Source organism: Oncorhynchus clarkii, chromosome 23 (genome assembly GCF_045791955.1).
Source record: "Oncorhynchus clarkii lewisi isolate Uvic-CL-2024 chromosome 23, UVic_Ocla_1.0, whole genome shotgun sequence".
NCBI classification, from domain to species: Eukaryota; Metazoa; Chordata; class Actinopteri; order Salmoniformes; family Salmonidae; genus Oncorhynchus; species Oncorhynchus clarkii.
Window position 1 is genome coordinate 28,878,840 of NC_092169.1, and position 24,466 is coordinate 28,903,305.

Here is a 24,466-nt window from a genome sequence, read left to right on the forward strand (position 1 = left end):
TTATGTGTACTGCAATGTCTTTTTGAAGTTGTATCTTGCTCTCATCATGCTTTTTATTTTAAATGTCTTGTTAATTTTAGTAATGATACTTGAGGTGAAGTAGCTAGACATATCTCCTTATAGATAGATGCATGCAGTGGCCATTGAATGTTATGACTCGTAATCTGTTAAAAATATTAATTTGTTTATTTGCGTTTAGCATAAGCAGTCACACATTTACATCATAAACATAGCAGTATAAATACTAGTAAAATTACCTAAAATGTTACATTGTCTGTTGAAAATTGCAAAACCCACTTTTTTATTTTATTATTTTATCAAGAAACGGCCTTTTATGGTCAGGCTTTTCTTCAGTTGGATAGGTTCAGTGCAATACATTTAGAAATGGTCATTTTCCCTTCAAAAATGGAGGTTAGTGTATTAGTAGAAAGAAGTATGTATGTGTTTTTAATTATTTTATTTATTGTCTGATCGTAATACTGTCTTGTTTCCCAGTTAGTAATTCCAATCTGTCTGAATTACAATTATTTTCAATACACATCTTATCACTCATTTTGTTATTCAATAGATAGTTTCTTTTTTACTGAGGCATTGGACAACCACTTTAATCTGAGTAAACCATTTCTTATTTCACTGCTGCAGTATCATAAGCTTTCCCTGCTAGGTATATCTGAATTATGTTTACGCATAAAGGTGCAATACACTTCACAAAGTCACCCTTTTTATTGATGGAACACTTGGTAAAAACATTTTTTTTTAAGTCACCCCCAAAAAAGCCTGCTTCACAAGTCATCACTGGTGATCACAAGGCCGTTGGCTATCTGGTTCTCAAGAATTAGCCCCTCCTCGTCCTCCTGCACAAACAATGGAGATAATTAAAATGATCAACAACAAGCATTTTAGGTCTGCACAATATTTGTTCATACAAAGTCTAGGTTAATAAATTATTTCCATTAGATATATTTGCACCATAATTACGCAAAGGATTCATTGTCTACTAAAGTGCATAATGATCAAGTACACTTTATTCCTATTTGGATTAACAGGTCACTCACCTCATCTCTGGGAATGTAGTCTTTTTCTGTGCTTCTATACGACACTACATGGATAAGAGTATATACTCTGAAAGGAGAAACCGCACAGTTTAGTTTGAGGTTGTAATCGTATTCTATTAGTCTTTGTCTTTTATTTGGAAATGTCTGTCTTATGCATGTTTGGAAGGTGGTGTTATGTTGATATATCATGTATCATATTGTGTTTGAGAAATGTTTGCCCACCTGTGGTAAAGCATAGCCAGGAACTGCACCACTAGAAGCACAGCAAATGACAAGAGGAACATCAGACTGAGAGGCTCCACCTTCAGGTATTCTCCAGATGATGTGCCATTTGGCCAGATTTTTTCAATCTTGATACTAATCACATCATTTCCAATGGCTTGTAAAAAGAAGGTGGCCACAATCCACAAAACGTTGACGATGAAATACAGAAACACTGCCTGTAAAACAGCAAAAATATCATCATTCTACAAGCCATGTGAGTAAACAAATAGATGGATTTAGAAGAAATTAATATAAAAGCCCACCTTGTTCCGTAGTGACTTCAGTTCCCTTGTCACTTCCTCTTTATGTGCTTTATCATCAACAATTGGTGCAAGGTATCTCTCAAGCAGTTTCTTCCAAAAGTCATGTTCTTCCTGCCAAAATACATAGGGAAACATGGTAGCTATATTTGCCCATTTGTAATATTCATAATCCCTACCTAGATGAGGACAAACACGTTGTTGTGCAGCACTGTCTCTTTTTCAGGTCAGGGGCGGACACGGACCAGAAATTAGCCCTGGCATTTATAACACCCTGCCGATTATTTTCCTTGAGGGCCCCATTATTAGCCAGATATTTATAATTTTGCACTGAAAACCCAGGTTAGACAGGCACACTGGGCTAAAAATGGACCAGCCCAACTGTCATTTCAGCCGCCCCTGATTCAGATTATAATTTGAAGGGTGGTTATAGAGTACTGAATCTACTTGTTGCTGAAGTCCATCCCAGGCCAAATATGTAGAGAAAACAATGCCTGGAGCTGCATTGATAATACACCAGGCGATACAATATAACATATAAATACAATATGAATGGTATGTGGCACTCAAGCAAATACCTCAGTCAGTTTCTCCACCTGTGGGGCAATGAGGGTCTTCTCTATGGCTCTTTTCACCCTCCTCTCCAGCCTCTCCATGCGGTTGGTTTTTAGGATCCTCCTGGCGGCCTCGTTAAGGGCGTACTGCAGCTCTTCTAGCTGGCTGTCGCTCAGCACGTCCTCTGGTCCCACCTTGTCCTTCAGCTCTCCGTTCACCGTGTCGGTTAGCATCATCACCAGCTCTTCACACACATCTTCCTGGTTCTTGTTCCTCAGGGTGTAGCGGATCTGCTCCTGAAGGTTCCTTTTCATGTTGGCGTAGGTCAATTTCTTCAGGAACTCTTCCTTGACAGGCTGAACCCAATCTATTGAAAGAAAGTTGTGTAGAGATAAGGATGCTGTTGAGTATAATTCAACTTGCAGTTACATACTGACTTTTTGTATGTTAGAGGTTACAGCTATACTCTTTAATTGATGTGATCCTTTATCAATAATCATGTCTACAGGTTGCGCATTATTTCACAGGATGTTTCTATTGTTATTTACCTGGTATTGTATGTAGGAAATCAGTGGGTACTTTGATATCAGATGGTGGCTTGAGGTACTTGATTTAATTAAATGTTTTTAATTCATTGGTTATTATGATGTAACTACAATTTTACCATGTAACGTTTCAATAAATGCCTAGTCATTTCTGTACTGTAAGATTACGTGCTTTCAATTCAAAAGGGTTAGCAAGAAGCAGGTTAGCAAATTGATGGTAAAGATTAGACTTTCATGTACTGAAACACCTACCACTTTGAGGTAGTATTTCTCTTTCTTCCTCGGTGAAGCCACTATAAAGCGAACCATCATAAAGCATATTATCATCATCTTCATTGTCATCTTCAATGCTGGAATAAGCACTCTCCTTTTTAGGAATGCTGTCAACACTGTCATCACTGCTGTGAACAAGATTATGAAAAGTTACAACAGATATAGCACTTCATTTGATAAAATTGTGCATTAAACAGTATAATGAGCAAGATCCTTTGGGCCTTTGTGAAATATTTTGTGCATGCCTTGTATCAGATTTTGAGTCGCTGTCTTTCTTGGCCAATTTGCTGTCTGAAGACTTTGAAAGTATTCCCTTGTTGTTTTCTTCATTCGGTGCATTATCTATCTCTTTCTTAGTGTTGGCCTGTTGTTCTTTCACCACCTGTTCGGTGACTTGCGTGTTTGGATTGACTGCCTGCTGGAGTTGCTGGAGTAGCAAGTTATCGGTCTCTTGAGTAACTTGTAGTTTCATATCCCAACAGCAGAGTTTGCAGTTGCGATCACAGAGAACATTCTGGGTCATCTTTTCTTCTTTTTCCTTGTTTGTCTCTCGGGTGCCCCATGTGACAATGTGCATGTTCACCAGCGAGTAGATTGTGAGCAAGAGATAACCACTGGGGATACAGATGAAGTACATCAGACCATAGATGATCATGCTGAACTCCTGGGGATGAAGGATGGCAGTTACCAGGTACATGACAGCCATTGACACCAGGAAGAGGCCAGTTGGGGTGATAAATGTGCCCTGCATAGCCATGTCACCTGGGGAACGAATGAAATTAAATGTGACTCGTAACAGTCTGACTTGGCACCAATCAACAATAGTGATGTAAGCTGTAGTTTACCACTAAATCTCAGAACCCAGAACTAAATCAGTTACTTAGGCTGTCATGAGAGACTAAATACAGCTCAATATCATACAGTATGTTTGGGTGAAAAGAAACTAGAACAAAGTCTACCTGTGGCATATTGATGATAGGTTAACCGACAATGTAAAATATAGAAAAAGTTATGATGATGGGACAGGCAATAACATTTTATTTATCACCAGCCCCCACCCTTTAAAAGATAAGCGGTAGCCTCTATCTTTGCATAAACAACTTGTGGTATGTAGTGAAAAGTCATTGCCAAAGCTTACCTATGATGGCGAAGAATGATGCTAACATCAGAAAGGCATATAACACACTCATAATGGCTGCAATGATGATCTGGGCGTTTGGTTTTGCCAAAAAGCAAATTAACATGTAGAAAATAGGTGGGATGACTGCTATGATTATGGACAGGGTTCCTTCAATTTGGAACACAAACTGGAAAGCACCTAAAAGAAAGACAGAAAAAGGGTGAATACTTCCTGGAATGGAGATCTGTATATCCTAGCATATAAGAACAATACCATTTGAACTCATCTTCTCCGCATTACTTGTATGGTTTTATTGAACCAAAGCAAAAGTAATATAGTGCTGTGAAAAAGTATTTGCCCCCTTTCTATTTTCTCTGCTTTTGCATATTTTTGATACGGAATGTTATCAGATCTTCAACCAAAACCTATTATTATGTAAAGGGAACCTGAGTAAACTAATAACACAACAATGAAATACGTATTTAATTTATTTCATAAACAAAGTTATACAACACCGAATGCCCGTGTGATAAAGTCATTTCACCGTTACACTCAATAACTGGTTGACTCCAACCAAACGCTTCCTGTGGTTGTTGATCAGTAAATTTGTCCCACCCTTCCCATTTTGTACCATGCAGAACTGCTTTAACTCAGCGACATTTGTGGGTTTTCAAGCATGAACTGCTCGTTTCAAGTCCTGCCACAACATCTCAACTGGGATTAGGTCTGGACTTTGACTAGGCCATTCCAAAACTTCAAATGTGTTGCTTTTTAGCCATTTTCATGTAAACTTGATTGTGTGTTTTGGATCATTGTCTTGCTGCTGCATTGTCTTCCAGCTGCGCTTCAGCTTCAACTCACAGACGGATGACCTGACATTCTCCTGTAGAGTTCTGATACAGAGCAGAATTCATGGTTCCTTCTACTAAGGCAACTCATCCAGGTCCTGAGGCAGCAAAGTATTCCCAAACCATCACACTGCCACCGCCATGCTTGACTGTTTATATAAGGTTCTTACTGTGGAATGGGGTTTTTGTTTTTTGCCAGGCATAATGGGACTGATGTCGTCCAAAAGGTTATACTTTTGACTCATCTGTCCATAGAACATTCTTCCAAGAGTCTTGATGGTCATCATTCCAGCTGCTTTTTGGCAAACTTGAGTCAACCTTTTGGGTGTTGCATAACTTTGTTAATTAAATAAATAAAATTAATATCCATTTTTTTTGTTATTTGTAAACTCAGGTACCCTTTATCTAATATTAGGTTTTGGTGGACATTCAGTGTCAAACATAAACAAAAATAGAGAAAATCAGAAAGGGGGCAAAAGCTTTTCACGGCACTGTATACTGTAACTCTGTCACGCTCGTGATAATGGGCAGACCAAGGCGCAGCATGATTTGAGTTCCACATCCTTTTATTAAGTGAGAACTTCTCAACAAAACAATAAACAAGCAACAAAACGTGACTTCCTTGGTGCAACAAACACAAACAATATCCCACAAAAGCAGGTGGGAACAGGGACACCTTAAGTATGATCCCCAATTAGAGACAACGATAATCAGCTGCCTCTAATTGGGAACCATACTCAATCCCAAACATAGAAATAAATCGACTAGAACACCCCCTAGTCACGCCCTGACCTACAACACCATATAGAACTAAGGGCTCCCTATGGTCAGGGTGTGACAAACTCATGGGTTTTCAAACTTGTTTTGCCCAGGGACCCCTGACCAGGCAAACATGGGACCCAGTGACCCCCATCATGAATTAGCAACAAAAAAAAGTAAACTGAATAGATTTGGGAGACAGTTTATTTTATTTTGACCTCCCCACTGTTCATTGGAAGAGGAAGTGTAAAGTCTAACATAGTCTATTAGCTAGAAAGGTATCTTGGCGGCATAGGAAACATTTTGCTTTTGTTAAGCACATTTTCTGCAATTCTACAAATTATTTCATGGAGCTAAGAGAAAATATTGCAGTTTTAAAGCTGCAATTCTATGCATTTTGCCATGGCTAATGTTGTGTTCCTCTGCTCAAGCATTATAACAAAATCAACGGTCATGTGTCCTGAATGCCCGGTTTTAAAACATTTCTATTCTACCTAACTGTCTGACTGTGTTTGATTGTTAGTTCTCAAAGATGGTATTATTTAAAAAATATGTATAGTTCAATATCTTTTCTGCATGCTTTCTATTTGTTTTTGGTCACCTAAGTTAACACTGAAACTTTTTTTCCATCCCAAAATGTAATTTTCTATATCAGTAATTAACTCCAATGACTGTAATTTCCTCCATATTAAAGGGATAGTTTGAGATTTTGTCAATGAAGCATTTTATCTACTTCCCCAGAGTTCGATGGACAGGAACAGCTAGCATGTTAACTGTTCATTGTGCTAATGCTAGTTAGCATTGGCTCATGAAACTACCTCCTCGCGAAACTAACTTCCTTCATGCTGGACGCAGACGTAAAAATGGTATCTAAGGTGATAGATATTCTGTTGCAGCTAGCGATATTCATTAAAAAAAAAAAATTCACAAAAAGTTCCCCCAAATATTTTTTCTAACATAAAAACTAAATCGCAGACCCCTGCAGTACCTCCGCGGACCACAGTTTGAAAACCCCTGCTTTAACTGATGGGTAGACATACTTTATGGTTATACCTTTAGCCCTGTGCCCTAAAATGTTAACTTTACTTTACTAATTGTTTAGAGTGTAAGATGTTGGGGGGTGTTAAGCTGACATATGGATTGTTTTAAAATGGTCATACTATGGATAATTTAATATTGATTTTGGCCTTTACTACTAAAGCCCATAGAAACGCATTGAATAACACATTCATAAATGTTTGTGAGAGTGTCCCTTTCCATAGAGTGGTTATAATAGTTTGTAGGTCAAACTGCAGGTGCGGAGGTGCGACACTGGCGGATGCGGTGGATTTAGACGCATTCAATGCAAAAGAAACAGATATCTCTAGTTTAAGCTGACAGATTTTGACGGGTATTTTTTTGTTATGTAATGTAGATTGACGCACCAGTTTTTAAGGGAGTAAGTGGTATATCTGCTTTAACCACAGCTCTAGTTATTCTAGGTCATACAGTATAATCGGTATTCATAAACATTAATTTCCAAGAAATAACCAAACAAGTACAATGTGAGATTGGTGCCCACCTGCTATCATCAGAGAAACGGAGGCAGGGCCAAGAATGGAGGAGCTGACAGTGAATATCTGGTAGAAGATGTAGAGCCTGGAGATAGAAGAGTTCCTCTTGACTGTCTCATTGCCGCTGTGCAGGAGGTCCAGGGTGTTGGCTAGAGTGGAGGGCCCCCAGCGACGCCTCTGGTTATAGAACTCTTTGAACTCCTGAGGGGAGTTGGTGTAGGCGTCTGACGCAGCGTTGTACTCCACTCTCCAGCCCTGCTGGAGGAGCAGGGTGCACAGCCAGCGGTCCTCACCTGGCCAGCAGGAAGAGGGAAGATTCATGAAAGTCAATGTACGAATCAGGTCCTAGGACAGGTGCGCACCATAATGATTATCTCTAGGGAACACTTAATCGGCTTGCAAATATGTACGGCACCCTTGGTCGACTGAAGCCAACAGAGATAGTTCAAGGAACTGTGATAATAATACTTTCTATGAACCACCTGTGTAAAGGCTGGTATCGACAATCAAGTGTTGTTGATGAGAGAATAAGAAAGTAGTCACCTTGATCATATTGAACGTACTCAGAGGCTCTAGTTGCAGTGGTGGTATATCTCTTGAGCACATTGTCATCCATCAGAGCTGATCCCCTGAACAAGCTGAAGCATCCAGGACTGCAGAGGACTGAACCAAAAACGTGCTCAGCTGTTTTCTGGAGCCAGTGACCAACAGCGTACTCAAATTTCTGATACCACACCATTGGACCTACAATAGAATACAATGCACGTTAAATCTTTTGTCTTGCCCATTCACCCTCTAAATGACACACATACACAATCCATGCCACAATTGTCTCAAGACTTAAAAATCTTTCTTCTACCTGTCTCTTCCTCTTCATCTACAGTGATTGAAGTGGATTTAACAAGTGACATCAATTAGGGATCATATCTTTCACCTGGATTCACCTGGTCAGTCTGTGTCATGGAAGAGCAGGTGTTCCTAATGTTTTGTACACTCAGTGTATATGCCAGACATAGCAATGTCTGAGTGGACCACCTAAATATTTGGTAAAGCTTTACTCACCCATTCCTGTTGGATGGATTCTTCCGCATGCAGCACCCACATTGCCGTACTTCCGAAGTCGATCCACCAGTAAGATCAGAGCTGCGGGGTGGAAGTCTGTATCCCCATCCAGAGCCATGATGTAGGTATTGTCATCAGATATGTGTTTTCTCTTACTGTCATTGTCATGCTGTGGCAACAGGAAACTCTCCCCATCCAATGATATTAGACTGGCACGGCAAGGATTATTCTGTCTCTGTACAAGACCCACAAAATATATCATACACATTAATTTAGGAAAACCATGGACACCATGGCTGTCTACTGATTTAAATTAGCATGAAATGTATTATATACCGTTATCTTTTGAGGATTCTTGACAATGTATCCTTTCCACCCAAGCAGATAGTACAGGTACATGATCTGAAAGACATGTCAGATGCAAACCTATAAACATTTGATTTTCCTGAAGTGTTTCCATTCTAAAACCAGAAAGCAATTTCAAGATATACATATATTCTTATTCTTCAAGAAATTTAATTAAAGTATGTTAACACATAGGAATATTGAAAATATTAAATATTGAAAATCATCCCACCCACCTGTGACCATCTCTTCTTGTTTCGGATCAGCTGTTTGTCTTTCAGATGAAAATACAGCATGTTTCCCTCTGGCATCACAAACATTAATCGCCCACCATATGGAGTCTCAATAATTGACACATCATCAGGCTCCTTATTGGTGAATACCCTGAAATACACAAACATTCAAGATTCATTATAATACAGTTTGCAGTCTTTGGATTTATCGAATTGTCAGTTGTAGTGAATGCGTCATTACGCGTGCTTGTGCTCATTAATTGACTCTATTGGTTCGGTTATATGGAACAAAGAGCAAAGAGAAACAAAATATCCACTTACCTGTATACCTCTATGACCACATGAATGAGATCGGTCACATATTCGTTGACAAACTTTTTGCCTGTCTCCTTTTCTATCATGAATGCGTCATCTACAAATATGTGGCATTCAAAGTCAAAAACATCTTTATGTTCCTCTTTTGGGTCACCTCTGTACCGGTCCAACCTGAAACCATCAAGACACATATGATCACAAAAAGTCAGATTTTTCTGCTTAACATTATGATTGCCTCCTTATCATTCGTTCTATTTTCTGAAAGTCTTTTGGCCCCGTACAACTGATATGGAACGCATTTTACACAATGTTTGTGATACAAATTATATCTTGTGATACAACAAAGAGTTTGTCTGTACAAACATGTTTACACAAACATTTTACAGTGTCACAACAACTCTTGTGTACTTATTTTTGTTCAGAAAAACTCTCTGTTGTATCACAACCGTTTGTGCCAAATGTGTTTGTGCCAAAAGATTTCATGAGTTATACAACTTCAGTGTGTACGGGGCCATTGTTTTGTGTTGTATACAAGAGGCCTCTGCTTTACCTGAACATGGATGTCAGGATCTTCAACATCTCATCATAGGTCTCATGCCACATTGTTGCACAGAGGTAAATGACACAATTTTCCACGTCATCAACAACACTACTGTAAAATGAAAAACATTGGGAAAGTGTGAGAACTTGTTTGGATGGATGGGGAGAGAGAACTGTTTCTAATCATGTTAATGTCAGTGAGTATATGTCAGCACAATACCACTGAGTCTCTGTGTTTTATAGTACACTGTCGGTAAAACTAAACAATATGTCTATTTGCACTGTTGCAATGTGAAGTATTGGACCACATGGACTTAATCAATTAAATAGCAGAATCTTGCCTCTCCTGGTTCCTCGTTCGTACAACCTTCATCTTGGTGTTCAGAAGCAGAGACAGGTCGATGAAGGCAGACTCGTATAGGCGTCGCACAAACAGCTCAGTTGTGCGCTCGATCCTCTGGACCCTGAAGTTCCACACGTAGTAGGTGCATGTGATGAGCCCGAGCCACATGCAAATCCCCTCCAGCGCAAGTAGGGAGAAAGGCCAGGTCCAGTAATGGCTGCTCAAAGAAGTCCTGCAGATGCTCTTGGTGATCTCCAGCATCACAACTGTGCTAGTGTTCTTTGTGCTTAGTTCAACTAGGCTCGAGCAAAAGTCTGTGATAGAAGTTGTGTCGGCCCCAGCTAGGTCTTCAGATTGCGTTAGGAAAAGGATCATGCCGAGGATAAGAACGGCAGGCCCAGTGAAGCAGACAGGGAAGGCGAAGCTCATTCGCACAGAGTGGATCTTACAAGCCACCACCCCAAACCAATGGCATGCAGCAGAGAAAAAGGCTTGGAGGAAAAGGAGAATAAGACCAATATCAAGTGTCTCTCTATGCCTTGTAATTGTATTTTCATCGTCATCTGCCTTAGCAGTGAAATCAAAATCTGACCATACAATGTTTTCCTGTATCAACACGTGGTAGATGAGGTACACAGCAGCAATGACTACTATCCTTAAGAGGCTGGATATCACAAACACAAAGTCTCTGAAGGTGTCCAACTCAGTCAGCATTTCTTGCATGTTGTTGCTCGCCTGCACTGGGTTTTCCCACCAGGTCAGAGAAACCAAAAAGGATGCAAAAACTGCAATGCCAACATACCAATAACAGTCATCTTCCTGGCCTGATACAAAAGAGGATACTCGAACGTAATAGTCTGCCCCAAGGAGAAAGTACCCAGTCAGGACAAGCATAAGAGAACAAATGGGGAAGATGATCTTCCAGTTCTCTCTCTGCAGGCGAAATGCTATCTGTAGGACAGAGGAAAGCATGCAGACTCCCCCAGAGATGAACAGGTTTGTGAGTACATCAAACTGGGGCATCACTACCAGCACCAGGATGGAGGTCCCAAGAGACACCAAGCATTCAATGCCACACACCTGAAAGATATAGATTTCGATTTGTATTGACAGCAAGCAATTCAAGGAGCAATTAAGAGTTACAAAGATCACCAAGGAGTCAAATTGTGTAGTATTTCACAGTGTCAACTTACAATTCCCATAGTTCTCATGTTTGGCGGAACAAAGTTCTTGAAAGCGCATTTCCACAGTGACTTGAGGAACACGAGCAGGTTGGGCACCACCAAAGAGCACACCAGCATGAGCACATAGTATTGTCTTTCCTTGGGAGTCCTAGTCGATGTGGGGCTTGAGAGCGTGGATAGAACGAGCAGAGAGCCCTGCAGATTGGATGTAAACACAACTGATATCAGACTTTTTATATTATAAAATCAAAGGTGACTGAATTAATTAATTTAGACACTGATCTACACAGGGTTGGGTAATAGCTGATTACATGTAATCAGTTACATGTAATCAGATTTTAAAAATAATAATACTGGAATCCATTATGTTACTATCAAAAATATTGTAATCAGATTACATATACTTAAAAAAAGAAAATAAAAATTAATGATTTTTTCTTGGATTACTTTTAAATTCAGAAAGGACATAGGCAAAAATACATTATGACACCTTTCTGTTTTCTCAATGACATTACATTCAGCACTGAAACAAGGCTCAAGTTTAAGTTTGTTCCATCTGAGTGAGTCTGACCACAAGTCAGAGACCACTATGATGACACATCAAATGCGTTTGATGGGCTCTATTTGTCTTCTTCTAAAGCCTCTTAAGGAGAAAGTAATCGAAAAGTAAATGAATGTAATCAGATTACGTTACTGAGTTTGGGTAATCCAAAAGTTATATTACTGATAACAATTTTGGACAGGTAACTAGTAACTGTAAAGGATTACATTTAGAAAGTAACTTACTCAACCCTGAAACTACATAGTGAGTGTGAACATTTCCTTCATAGTATTTTGACTTCACAAGGAGAATGTTTGCAGTGTACATGTTAGAGAGAAGAACAGATAGGAGAGTACAAAGTGTCTACGGTACAGTCATGTCATAAATTCTCTTGCTCCACATGTGCCCATGGAGATGGCAATACCAGCTGAGACGGTAAGGGGAAACGTACAAGAGGCTTTAATTAGTATCACTTCTGTCAATGGAAACATGGAAACGAGCTGACAAGGTACAAATCTGTCGTTCTGCCCCTGAACAGGCAGTTAACCCACTGTTCCTAGGCCATCATTGAAAATAAGAATTTGTTCTTAACTGACTTGCCTAGTTAAATAAAGGTAAAATAAAACAATATGGACATAACATATTTATATATACCCTCTCATTAAAGACAGTCATGAGTTTTGTCTCATATAGAACCCATACCACTACCCTTGTAAATTATTAATCAATGCTGATGTGGGTAAGGGAACAGTGGGCCCAGTGAAGCAGACAGGGAAGGCGAAGCTCATTCGCATAGAGTAGATCTTACAAGCCACCACCCCAAACCAATGGCATGCAGCAGAAAAAAAGGCTTGGAGGACAAAAGACAATAAGACCAATATCAAGTGTCTCTCTATGCCTTACAATTGTTTTTTCATCGTCATCTGCCTTAGCAGTGAAATCAAAATCTGACCATACAATGTTTTCTTGTATCAACACGTGGTAGATGAGGTACACAGCAGCAATGACTACTATCCTTAAGAGGCTGGATATCACAAACACAAAGTCTCTGAAGGTGTCCAACTCAGTCAGCATTTCTTGCATGTTGTTGCTCGCCTGCACTGGGTTTTCCCACCAGGTCAGAGAAACCAAAAAGGATGCAAAAACTGCCATGTCAACATACCAATAACAGACTTTTTCCACATTTTGTTACATTGCAGCCTTATTCTAAAATTGATTAAATAGTTGTTTCCCCTCATCAATCTACACACAATACCTCATAATGACAAAGCAAAAACAGGTTTTAAGAAATGTTTGCTAATTTATAAAAAAAATAAACAAATAAAATCACATTTACATAAGTATTCAGACCCTTTGCTCAGTACTTTATTGAAGCACCTATGGCAGTGATTACAGCATCAAGACTTCTTGGGTATGGCGCTACAGGCTTGGCACACCTGTATTTGGGGAGTTTCTCCCATTCTTCTCTGCAGATCCTCTCAAGCTCTGTTAGGTTGGATGAAGAATGTTGCTGCACAGCTATTTTCAGGTCTCTCCAGAGATCGATCAAGTTCTAGTCCAGGCTCTGGATGGGCCACTCAAGGACATTCAGTACAAAGACTTGTACCGAAGCCACTCCTACATTGTCTTAGCTGTATGCTTAGGGTCGTTGTCCTGTTGGAAGGTGAATCTTCGCCCCAGTCTGAGTTCCTGAGTGCACTGGAGCAGGTTTTCATCAAGGATCTCGCTGTACTTTGCTCCGTTCATCTTTCCCTCGATCATGACTGGTCTCCCAATCCCTGCTGCTGAAAAACATCCCCACAGCATGACGCTGCCACCACCATGCTTCAGCGTAGGGATGGTGCCAAGTTTCCTCCTGATGTGGCGCTTGACATTCAGGCCAAAGAGTTCAATCGTGTTTTCATCAGACCAAATAATCTTGTTTCTCATGGTCTGAGAGCCTTTAGGTGCCTTTTGGCAAACTCCAATAAGGCTGTCATGTGCCTTTTGCTGAGGAGTGGCTTCTGTCGGGCCACTCTACCATAAACGCCTGATTGTGCTACAGAGATGGTTGTCCTTCAGGAAGGTTCTCCCATCTCCACAGAGGAATTCTAGAGCTTTGTCCGAGTTACCATTGGGTTCTTGGTCACCTCTCTGACAAATTAAGTTAAAACATCTCAAGGATGATCAATGGAAACAGGATGCACCTGAGCTCAATTTTGAGTCTCATAGCAAAGGGTCTGAATACTTTTGTAAATATTTGTTTTCTTTTTTTGTTGCAAAAATGTAGATAAAACTGTTTTTGCTTTGCCATTATGGGGTATTGTGTGTAGATTACTGAGAAAAAATGTATTTTATCCATTTTAGAATATGGCTGTAACGTAACCAAATGTGGAAGAAGTCAAGGGTCTGAATACTTTCCCGAAGGCATTGTATCTGATATGGTGTGGATTCGATATACATTAAAGGGATAGTTTACCCAAATGACACAATTACATATTGGTTTCCTTACCCTGTAAGCAGTCTATGTAGGCATTCTACGGACAAGGTAGATGTCTGACAACAATCCATGATTTGTTTTAATTTCCCTGGCACTGTTCCACATGCTAACATTTTAGCATTTGTGGCACAAATCCCATTAAATCATTCAAGTCATGGGACCGGAATTTGGACGTGATGTGTGAAAAAATGCTAATATCTGTCCCATTACTTAAATGGGATTTCTGCCGCAAATGCTAAAACGTTAGCATATGGAAACAGTGCCAGGGAAACTAAGCCAAATCATGTATGGCTGCCATACCTTATCCATAGACAGATTACAGGATAAGGAAACCAATGTGTTATTTTGTAATTTGGGTGAACTATTCCTTTAAAATATGATTATAAGATGACATCACAGGAGGTATTATGCTTGAATGTGTTGATCCAGTAGTTGCCAGGTTCAGGGTGCTGGTCCCTAATTGTGGCCCACCTTGCTGATGACAGCACTGGACAGGACCATTATCCCCACGAACCCTGCCACCAGGTGCTGGAACAACTCAAAGCATCTTCTCTTCTCCTCTTTCTCAGCACCAATGGGATTCAACTGGAATGGATCCCAGGTGTCCCTGTGACAGTATCGAAAACAATTCCAAACATTTAGTTAAAACTGTTTTCACTGGTTCATAAACCATCCTTAAAACGTGAACTGGAAGTCTTTATAAACCCTTTATAAACTGTCACTTTAATATCTAACTTGAAGATATGTCATATTAAAGGAAATCCAGTGGCACAAGTGAGTCACAAGTGGCATTAAACAACATCCATTTTCAAGTGTGTGGCAGGCAAAGATGACAATATATTAGGCACTATTGAATCATTGGAAATGGGACTGTTGATGGGGTACAGTAGATACTGACAACTGCATACCTCAGTCTACATATATCTAATGAGCTTTTGCTTTGAAACATCCAAACACACCCAACCCAATTGTGACCATCCCTACAAGTTGAATCACCCTAATTAAGATAAGATCATTATCCATTATATTAACCTTAAGTAAACTATTGCTTATACAAGCTTTATGGGCTAAGTGTCATCTCTACCAGGCTTACTGAAAGAAACTGATTTGAAGAGGGAACCAGATGTTGATAATCTTGTGTCAAATAATTAATCTGAATAGACTGTTGATTATGATGTAGCTCAGTGGTTCTCAACCTGGCCACCTATAACATAGACCTGATCATAAGCCTTACACCTATATTTGTAGGCTATTATTCACCCTAAAACATGAATGTATTGCAAATCATCTGTCATGCTTGTTTGAATGAGTCTCAAAAGATTTATTGTAAGCATAATGTAGTAATGCATAATACATTGTCAGATCTCTTTGTTTTTTCATTCCTATTGATATGCTTATCAGAACAAAATGTCATAAGAAGCCTTTGGGAATGAATTAAACCTTGCTTCCTTAAAAAACTGGTTCCACGTCATTTCAACAACAAAAACAACAATTAAATGTGATGAGGTTGATTTAACATGGAACATGGATTTGCAAAAAGTAATCAGCGTAAGAAAAATATTTGTCTGTTTTTCACCCAACTTGCAACCTAAATCCAATGACATGGTGAAATTTGTTGTGGATTTCAAATTGAATTCACACGAGTTGACAACTCAACCAAATGTAAATCAAAACTAGTGGGTTGTAATGTACACTGAGTGCACAAACCATTAGGAACACCTTCCTAACATTGAGTTACACCCTCTTTTGCCCTCAGAACAGCCCCAATTCGTCGGGACATGGACTCTACAATGTGTCGAAAATGTTCCACAAGGATGCTGGCGCATGTTGAGTCCAATGCTTATCACAGTTGTGTCAAGTTGGCTGGATGTCCTTTGGTTGGTAGACCATTCTTGATACACACAGCTGTTGGTCGTGAAAAACCCAGCAGCATTGCAGTTCTTGACACACTCAAACCAGTTCGCCTGGCACCTACTGCCATACCCCACTCAAAGGCAATTAAATATTTTGTCTTGCCCATTCACCCTCTGAATGGCACACACACAGTCTCAAGGCTTAAAAATCCTTCTTTAACCCATCTCCTCCCCTTCATCTACACTGATTGAAGTGGACTTGTTTCCTATGCATAGTCACTTCGCCCCCACCTACATGTACAGATTACCTCAACTAGCCTGTAGCCCTGCACACTGACTCGGTACCGGTGCCCCCTGTATATAGCCTCGTTATTCTTATTGTTATTGTGTTACTTTTTATTATTACTTTTTATTTTAGCCTACTTGGTAAATATTTTCTTGTTCTTGAACTGGACACTTGGTTAAGGGCTTGTAAGTAAGCATTTCACGGTAAAGTCTGCACTTGTTGTATGCGGCGCATGTGGCAAATAAAGTTTGATTTGATTTAACAAATGACATCAATAAGACATTCACCTGGATTCACCTGGTCAGTCTGTGTCATGTTCCTAATGTTTTGCGCACTCAGTGTATATCTTCAAAACAAAATGCTCATTTACCGTCCAAATAATGGTCAATTATATCTGTCATTGGACATGGTATAGTTGTATCGTGATATGTCGTATTACCTCTATTTAGTATGATTTCAGTATAGGTAGAATATTTTCAATTTATGGAATAATTTCATTTTTTTCTACAAAGCGAATTATTTTCAGGATCAGGCCCTGTGAATCCTAACAGTTTTTCCTGAAATTATTCCCACATTCCATCTGAATTTATTTATTTTAGATGACTAAAACGTACCTGTGCCTCCCTTCCCTTTTCCGCCCTCTGAATTTGAGCTCCTCCATGTTTCACCGTCCTTAGTGGTAGAGCTTAGTAGTCCTTAGTAGCAGTCCATTTACTGAGGTACTAAGGTATTGATATGCCTACATTTACTTTAATCAACTACCACTGTCTGCAACGCCTCGCCCCTCCCTCGTTTACTGCTCATTAGCCATAAAGAGGTACAAGGATCATAAGTAAAGACACTTTAACATCTTTATTATCGCCCACGGAAATGAATGAAACAAGAAATGTGGCATTATGAGGTGTCTTTTTGTTTGCCTTTATGACAGTGTACATGTGAAAGGTTGATTTACATGTTGTATGTACAAAATTAAAGACAAAGATTTACATGTCTTCAGTGGGGCAATTTGTTTACCAAGATGAGTTACATAGCAACAAAGTTTTGAGATTATGTTTGATATCCTAGAGAGTTCAGAGGGGTTATTTCCTTGTTAATGTGTACAGTAATCAATTATAAAAAATAAAAAAATCCTGCCAAGGATGTAGGACATAAGAAAGTGAAGACCTTTTTGATTTAACAAAACAATTTAAGTTATTAGAGCAATCAAAATGTCTGAATTGACTTTATCCATTATACCCAGATTTTATTATATTCTTGACTGGCCAAGGTTAAGCATTCAACCTCAGGGATAGTTAATATAGTTAGTTATAGTCATTCCTTTTTTTTAATAAATAGTTTTTATGTCATTTATTTCACATTTATTCATCCAAGTTAGACTCTTTAGATATATATTTTTTAAAGGTTTTTATGATTTTCAACTGAATTACAAATACAGGGACGCACTTTACAAACTTACTATGGTATCACAGATCATTAGCATGGAACCCAAAATATTGTTCACTCAGACGAATCTGAGAGGGCAATATGACCCCTTGGCCGATGTGCCAGGTTTAGCTGATACTATTACAGTAAATCCCAGCTATCCATTCAACTTGAACTTTGATATGACACACTATTACACTGACTATCATAACAAGCAAGCAAACCCAACCCTAACTCATACTCAATTGTTTTCAATGCAATAGATTGGCAAGTAATAACATTTAATTGGATATGTTGGTTGCATGGTTACCTGATATTTCTGTTTATTCGTTGTCAAATGATAATCAATAAACCTACAGAAGCACTGAGAGAACAAACATCTGAGACAGCTCTAACTATTTGACCACTTTCTATGTGTGTGTGTGTGTGTGTGTGTGTGTGTGTGTGTGTGTGTGTGTGTGTGTGTGTGTGTGTGTGTGTGTGTGTGTGTGTGTGTGTGTGTGTGTGAGTGTGTGTGTGTGTGTGTGTGTGTGTGTGTGTGTGTGTGTGTGTGTGTGTGGAGAGAGAGAGATGTTACACTAGGTTGGGCAAAGATAACTATTTACTCCACAGCTGTTTTGGGGAAGAGGGGGTTAGGGGTTGAAGCTGGGTCTGGAAGTGGGGGGCTGAGGTGGTATCATGAAATTCGAGGTTAGTTGTACATTGCTAGAAAAGCGTATTTACGAGCCGTCAGATAAGAGGGCTTCAGTGATGAGGAAATGCCCAAAGTTTAAGTTTGTTGAAAAGTTCAGATCGATGACCTCTTGATTTAGTCAACTGATCAAGTCTCTAAAGTTTGGTAAGCTATAATTTTATCTTGGTCCTTATATGTCTTGATCTCTCCCATTGTTCAGTAGCTCAGAAAGCATCTCTGCATGGAACATTTTCTGAATTCTGAATGTATAGGATGTTACACACAGACATTGCTTCAAGCCTTTCCTTTACACCCTTTATGAGCCATCTCCTTCTCCCCTCTCCTCCCTCTCCTCATTCTTCTGAAATACTGTAACAATCTCAACCACCTGCAAATAGAAGTAGACATTGTGTAAAACTTTTTCTTTCTCTCTCTCCCACTCCCCTTTGCTTTCTGTTAACCCCCTACCGCCTCTCCACTCCCCCACTGCTCCTCTCTATGGTCTCTCTCTCTTCATCTCTCATGTTGGATAACAGCTGGGGTTGCAGAACAAAACCCGCTATGTAATTTCAACTGACGGACATTCAACATGAAAAAAGAAAATAAACCTGTAGTGCATGTTGGCAACATTCTACTCTGCTCTGTTTTTTTTCTACCTCTCTCAAAAGTGTTCAGTTCCTTTTAAAGATTCAGGACAGATTCATTGTAAAAACATTTCTGTGGCACTATCATCCGCCTGCCCGCCCAACCACCCCCACACCCACCCGTCTCCCTCGTGTCAATATCTCCCTCCATTGTGTAATATTTGTTCATCGACAAGGTTCTGTTCTGTTTCAAGCCAGGTCTGTAACTATTTTTACCACTTTCTATGCTATACGTGTACAGTATCTATCTGTTAAATATTCTACAATTAAATGATTTGTGCATTTGTAACAGGTTAGGTTCTCTTATCAACACAACGGACATCCTTATCTTTACATATGTCACCAAAAGTAGTCAAAGTCCATTTGAACATGACAACCATATTATGTCATAGGTTCTGTGGTGCTCTGTGCAATTCTAGTGTTGTTTTTGTTGGTGGTGAACTATTTGGTAAATAATACAGTTCTCTTCAAACAAATACAGTATAATACATTATTTATGACATTAGTTAGTTTTGAGTTATAGATTCAGACCTAGTACTTAATCTCAGCCTTATGTGTTTTCAAAACAATAAAAAGTTAGGCTATCCTGGTTTGATGAGGCACATAGCAACCGGCTTATCAGTTTATGGCCTATGATGATTGTCACATGTAGAAAATATGAGCTCAGTGTTTTTTTCCCAAATGGTTCATTTGTTGCTAGATTGTTTTTGTGTGATGCATGCCATAGCATATTTATGAACTTTCACCAAGTTCTGGACCCCTGTGATTGGGTCTGGCCCTTTACAAAAGTATTTTCAATGTGGGCTGCTCTGAGGTTTGCTTTGCCACTGTTCTTATACTGTTCCCACATAGTTTAAATTGTAAATAAAACCACACGGGTTCAATGATTTTAATCAAAGCTGATCTTGCTGTTTATGGCACTCTTCTGTTTTTCTGTCATGGTGTTATCAGTGTTGTCGTGGTGTTGTTGTGTTACTGTGTTAATAGTGTTGTGTTGTTAAGATTACAGATCTTAACAGGTCTGTATCCTTCAACAGATGATGTCGGTGAACATGGTGTCTATCAGTCCAGTAGGGGGGGTAAGAGAGACACATTCTGCCACAGTGGGAGGGAGTAAACCCCTGCACCGCTTCATAAGAGGGGAGCCGAAGAGTATTGGGGTGAGACTGGAAAACAGAGAACTGATGTATTCATTGTTAACAAATACTCCAAGATATCATTGCAGACAAAAATGTAAACTTTGAATTTGAGGATTTACCGTTAACTTAGTGGTAGCACTTTACATTACAGTACAAAAATAAAGTGGTAATAGCACGGTAACAGACTACAGTTACTCATAATGAAAACATTATATGCCCAGATACCCCATCATTTATGTGTAAATATATAATTTCTCTGTCTGTTTGGTTAGATTGTAATGCTGTTCATGGGCTCATCACTCTTCCTCTTGGCGATTCCCATGAGAATGGATCCACTGGAGTCCTCTGCAGAGAATTTCACCTCTTTTTGGCTAGGAATCCTTGTATGCATTTCTTGCGTGTGTCTATATAAATCTATAATATTGACAATCCAAATGGCATACCATAACATCTAACTTACAGTAACACATAACAAGGAGTCTTAAGCCCGCATTTTCAAATCTTCCAATCAATGATATCTTTTTCCCATGACAGTTTGTGTTTTTGAATCTATAAACCCGCTCCCTCCGCTGTTTTGCAGTTCATCATCTGTGGGCTGTTATACGTTTTCACAGAGAAGAATACTTCAAAACAATTGGTGAGTAACATGAATTGGAATTCAGTGTAAAGGCATTACAGATGTAAGATCTTAATTTGATCACCCTGTTCCAGGATAACTTTCCTGCAGGAAATGTAATTCTCTTGAGTATAAGACGTTTGGTTTGAATTTTATGACCCCTTTAGGTATATATATACAAATAAAATAATGATTTTATAAAATATTGAATTTGGACTTTAGTACCAAATCCCAGAGAAACGCATTGAATAATACATTCACAAATGGCAAAAAAGACCGTCAAAAAATAAATCATAAGGAATAAGGCTTTGAAGTATCTGTCCTATATCTAGGAGATATAAGAAAGTCCGATGATGCTGTGACACACCGCCCCAGACCATGACGGACCCTCCACTTCCAAATCAATCCCGCTCCAGAGCACAGGCCTCGGTGTAACGCTCATTCCTTCGATGATAAATGCGAATCCGACCATCATACCTGGTGAGACAAAACCGCGACTCGTCAGTGAAGAGCACTTTTTGCCAGTCCTGTCTGGTCCAGTGACGGTGGGTTTGTGCCCATAGGCGACGTTGTTGCCGGTGATGTCTGGTGAGGACCTGCCTTACAACAGGCCTACAAGCCCTCAGTCCAGCCTCTCTCAGCCTATTGCGGACAGTCTGAGCACTGATGGAGGGATTGTGCATTCCTGGTGTAACTCGAGCAGTACCTGTCCCGCAGGTGTGATGTTCGGATGTACCAATCCTGTACAGGTGTTGTTACACGTGGTCTGCCACTGCGAGGACATTGCAATTTATTGCCCTGGCCACATCTGCAGTCCTCATGCCTCCTTGCAGCATGCCTAAGGCACATTCACGCAGGTGAGCAGGGACCCTGGGCATCTTTCTTATGGTGTTTGCGGTCCAACTAATCCCAAACCATCTGTTGATTGTGGAGGCCCGGTCATATGATGCAGCACTCCATCACTCTCCTTCTTGGTCGAATAGCCCTTACACAGCCTGGAGGTGTGTTGGGTCATTGGCCTGCTGAAAAACAAATGATAGTCCCAGATAGGATATCGTATCGTTGCAGAATGCTGTGGTAGCCATGCTGGTTAAGTGAGCCTTGATTTCTAAATAAATCACTGACAGTGTCACCAGCAAAGCACCCCCACACTATCACACCTCCTCCTCCATGCTCCATGCAATGGTCTATTTGCATATAGGCCTACTGCAGCTCTGATCAATTATGCCACGCAGGTCTGTGTAGAGTATGGCTTGTCAATGCAATAGAATCCTACTCCGATGCGTGCCTTGAAAGAGGCTTTGTCACAAAGTGCTTGCTGTTTTTTCACAATTTTCTTTGTTCTCACCCTCCAGGTGACAGCAAGCCTGGCCCTTAGTATCATCTCTATATTGGGGGTCACAGTGGCTTTCTTTGAATTCCTTAAAGGCATCCTGAACATGCAGTATTACCATTACCGCTATTATTATTCCTACTATGATGACATCACAAACTCTACCAGAGTTGATGTCCCCTGGCGTAAACATCATACGGTAAATGTTGTTGTTGTTGTTTTTGTTGCTGTTGTTGTTGTGAAACTGGATCACTGCTATCTTGAAAAAGTATTATTTGCACTCTTCTCTTGGGTATTTGGTTTGTGACAATCTCTTTAAAATCGCATCCAGTAAATGGAATAAAGAAAGGATAAGCATCTTATAACACAGCTTTAAACCGTAAACTTTCTCATTCTTTCTAAATAAAGAGACCCTTAATCTTGCTCTCTCTCCTGACAGGGCCAGTTGCTCAGCCTTGAGGCTGTATTCATGTATCAGAGCTTAGTGGGAATGGTGTTCCTAATAATGATGACAGCATTTGCCAGGGCTGCCTTGCGGTCCAGTAATACACAGGTAAAGTACTGTGGCAGTGACAAACCTTATATTTTTCCTAGCCTGGGGCTTGTAGACTGTGGTAAGTATGCCAGTGCAATTAATCAAATGCATTTAGATTTTTAAGTGCCCTAAAGAATCTGACATAATCTTATCTGTAAATTATGTTATTACAGTGTATGTTTCAGTGGAGGCTGGTGAGAGGAGGACGACTCACAATAATGGCTGGAACAGAGCAATTGGAATGGCATCAAACACAGAAACCATGTGTTTGATACTATTCAACTCAACCGCTCCAGCCATTATCCCAAGCCTGTCCTCCCCAATTAAGGTGCCACCAACATCCTATGGTCTGTTTGTACTGTATAGAGTGTACATAATGTTTTTTTGTCTTTCTCTTGCAAGGTGAATGCCTAAGATAAACTCTGTCCTTTTTCTTCTTTACAGGCAATTGTGGTAATGAACAATCTACCATCAGCAGACTGAATGAAGAAAAAGCAAGCCTTTTATGACTGTCTCTGCCATGATGGATGGATAGAAAACTTGCATTTATTGATATAAAATAAATGTATTCAATGTGTAGAACATTTAATTAAATCCGCATATAGAAATTGTCTTTGTATACACTTTACTTTGAAATAAATGTAATAAAATAACACATCCATGTAATACAATAAACAATTAACATGATCATTATATGCCACTCACAGCATTGTCATTTCATAGAACACTGTCAGCTTGTTTACTCATTATTGAAAAATCCCTTTTTGCTCAAGTATGAGTAAAGCACTCAGTTAAGTGCATACAAATGTCCACTAGACATTTGTTTTGATCATCTTGATATAATATCCTTGTGTCACGTTCTGACCTTAGTTCCTTTGTTTTGTCTTTGCTTTAGTTGGTCAGGGCATGAGTTGGGTGGGCAGTCTATGTGTGTTTTTCTATGTTGGGGTTTTGAGTTCGGCCTAGTATGGTTCTCAATCAGAGGCAGCTGTCAATCGTTGTCCCTGATTGAGAATCATACTTAGGTAGCCTGGGTTTCACTTTTGGTTTGTGAGTGTTTGGGCCACACGGTACTGTTTCCGTTTTGGTCACATCGTTTATTGTTTTGTATTTCAGTTCGTTTGAATAAATCATCATGAACACTTACCACGCTGCGCTTCGGTCTGATCCTTCTTCCACCTCTGAATGCCGTTACACATTGTCTTTCTCTTATGCCAAAAACAAGAGCCAGAGAACTCTCTATCACAGCTTTTAGGTTTCTACAAAGGAGGTCACGTCACTCTACACACAATGTATAATGCCTCATTGCCTACTTTAGATATGCGATTTACAAAGACGTTCACTTGTACAGTATAAGACCACTTGAATTAGAGTTTAAGAGAAATCCACCTTAATGATTCATGGTTCATTTATCTATCTATTAATATATCATACAAATCTGAGTCGTCTTCACTTCATCAAACGACATGGCACAATAGACTAATGCCAAAAAGTGCTTTCCCAAATTGTTTTAGTGAGAGAGAACATCTGAAAGCATTTCCTTTTCATCAAATGGCTGATAGCAGACTATATTACCAAAAGTGTTTTATTCTTAACAAATAACCGTGGCCACGATTGAAATAATTAACATATGGATTATGTTGCAGACTGCTCTGCAACAGAGCAGTCTGACTTAGATGATGTGTCCAGTT

The 24,466-nt window shown here is 39.6% G+C and overlaps 2 protein-coding genes across 3 annotated transcripts; one reads left to right on the plus strand and one right to left on the minus strand.

Annotated features, from left to right (window-relative positions):
- Positions 1-163: 163 nt before the first annotated feature.
- On the minus strand, positions 164-18,220 carry LOC139381145 (chitin synthase chs-2-like). Its single transcript, XM_071124490.1, has 19 exons — positions 18,146-18,220; positions 14,746-14,881; positions 11,264-11,449; positions 10,069-11,150; positions 9,738-9,839; positions 9,194-9,358; positions 8,876-9,023; positions 8,631-8,696; positions 8,295-8,529; positions 7,776-7,976; positions 7,241-7,525; positions 4,091-4,270; positions 3,198-3,714; positions 2,932-3,080; positions 2,158-2,501; positions 1,583-1,693; positions 1,278-1,495; positions 1,056-1,122; positions 164-854 (listed from the first exon to the last, which is right to left on the minus strand). Exons 2-19 carry the CDS (start codon positions 14,773-14,775, stop codon positions 783-785), a joined length of 4,158 nt encoding a protein of 1,385 aa, XP_070980591.1. The 5' UTR covers positions 14,776-14,881; positions 18,146-18,220; the 3' UTR covers positions 164-782.
- A 12-nt stretch (positions 18,221-18,232) lies between these two features.
- LOC139381149 (membrane-spanning 4-domains subfamily A member 4A-like) lies at positions 18,233-23,921 on the plus strand. 2 transcript variants are annotated; one of them, XM_071124494.1, is made up of 7 exons: positions 18,233-18,673; positions 20,190-20,312; positions 20,564-20,674; positions 20,872-20,928; positions 22,263-22,439; positions 22,680-22,793; positions 23,220-23,921. In XM_071124494.1, the coding sequence occupies exons 2-7, from the start codon at positions 20,190-20,192 to the stop codon at positions 23,256-23,258; spliced, it is 621 nt and encodes a 206-aa protein (XP_070980595.1). In that variant the 5' UTR covers positions 18,233-18,673; the 3' UTR covers positions 23,259-23,921. The 2 variants fall into 2 exon arrangements, with proteins under 2 accessions (XP_070980595.1, XP_070980594.1); XM_071124493.1 differs by lacking the exon at positions 18,233-18,673 and adding an exon at positions 19,057-19,350.
- The last annotated feature ends 545 nt before the right edge of the window (positions 23,922-24,466 follow it).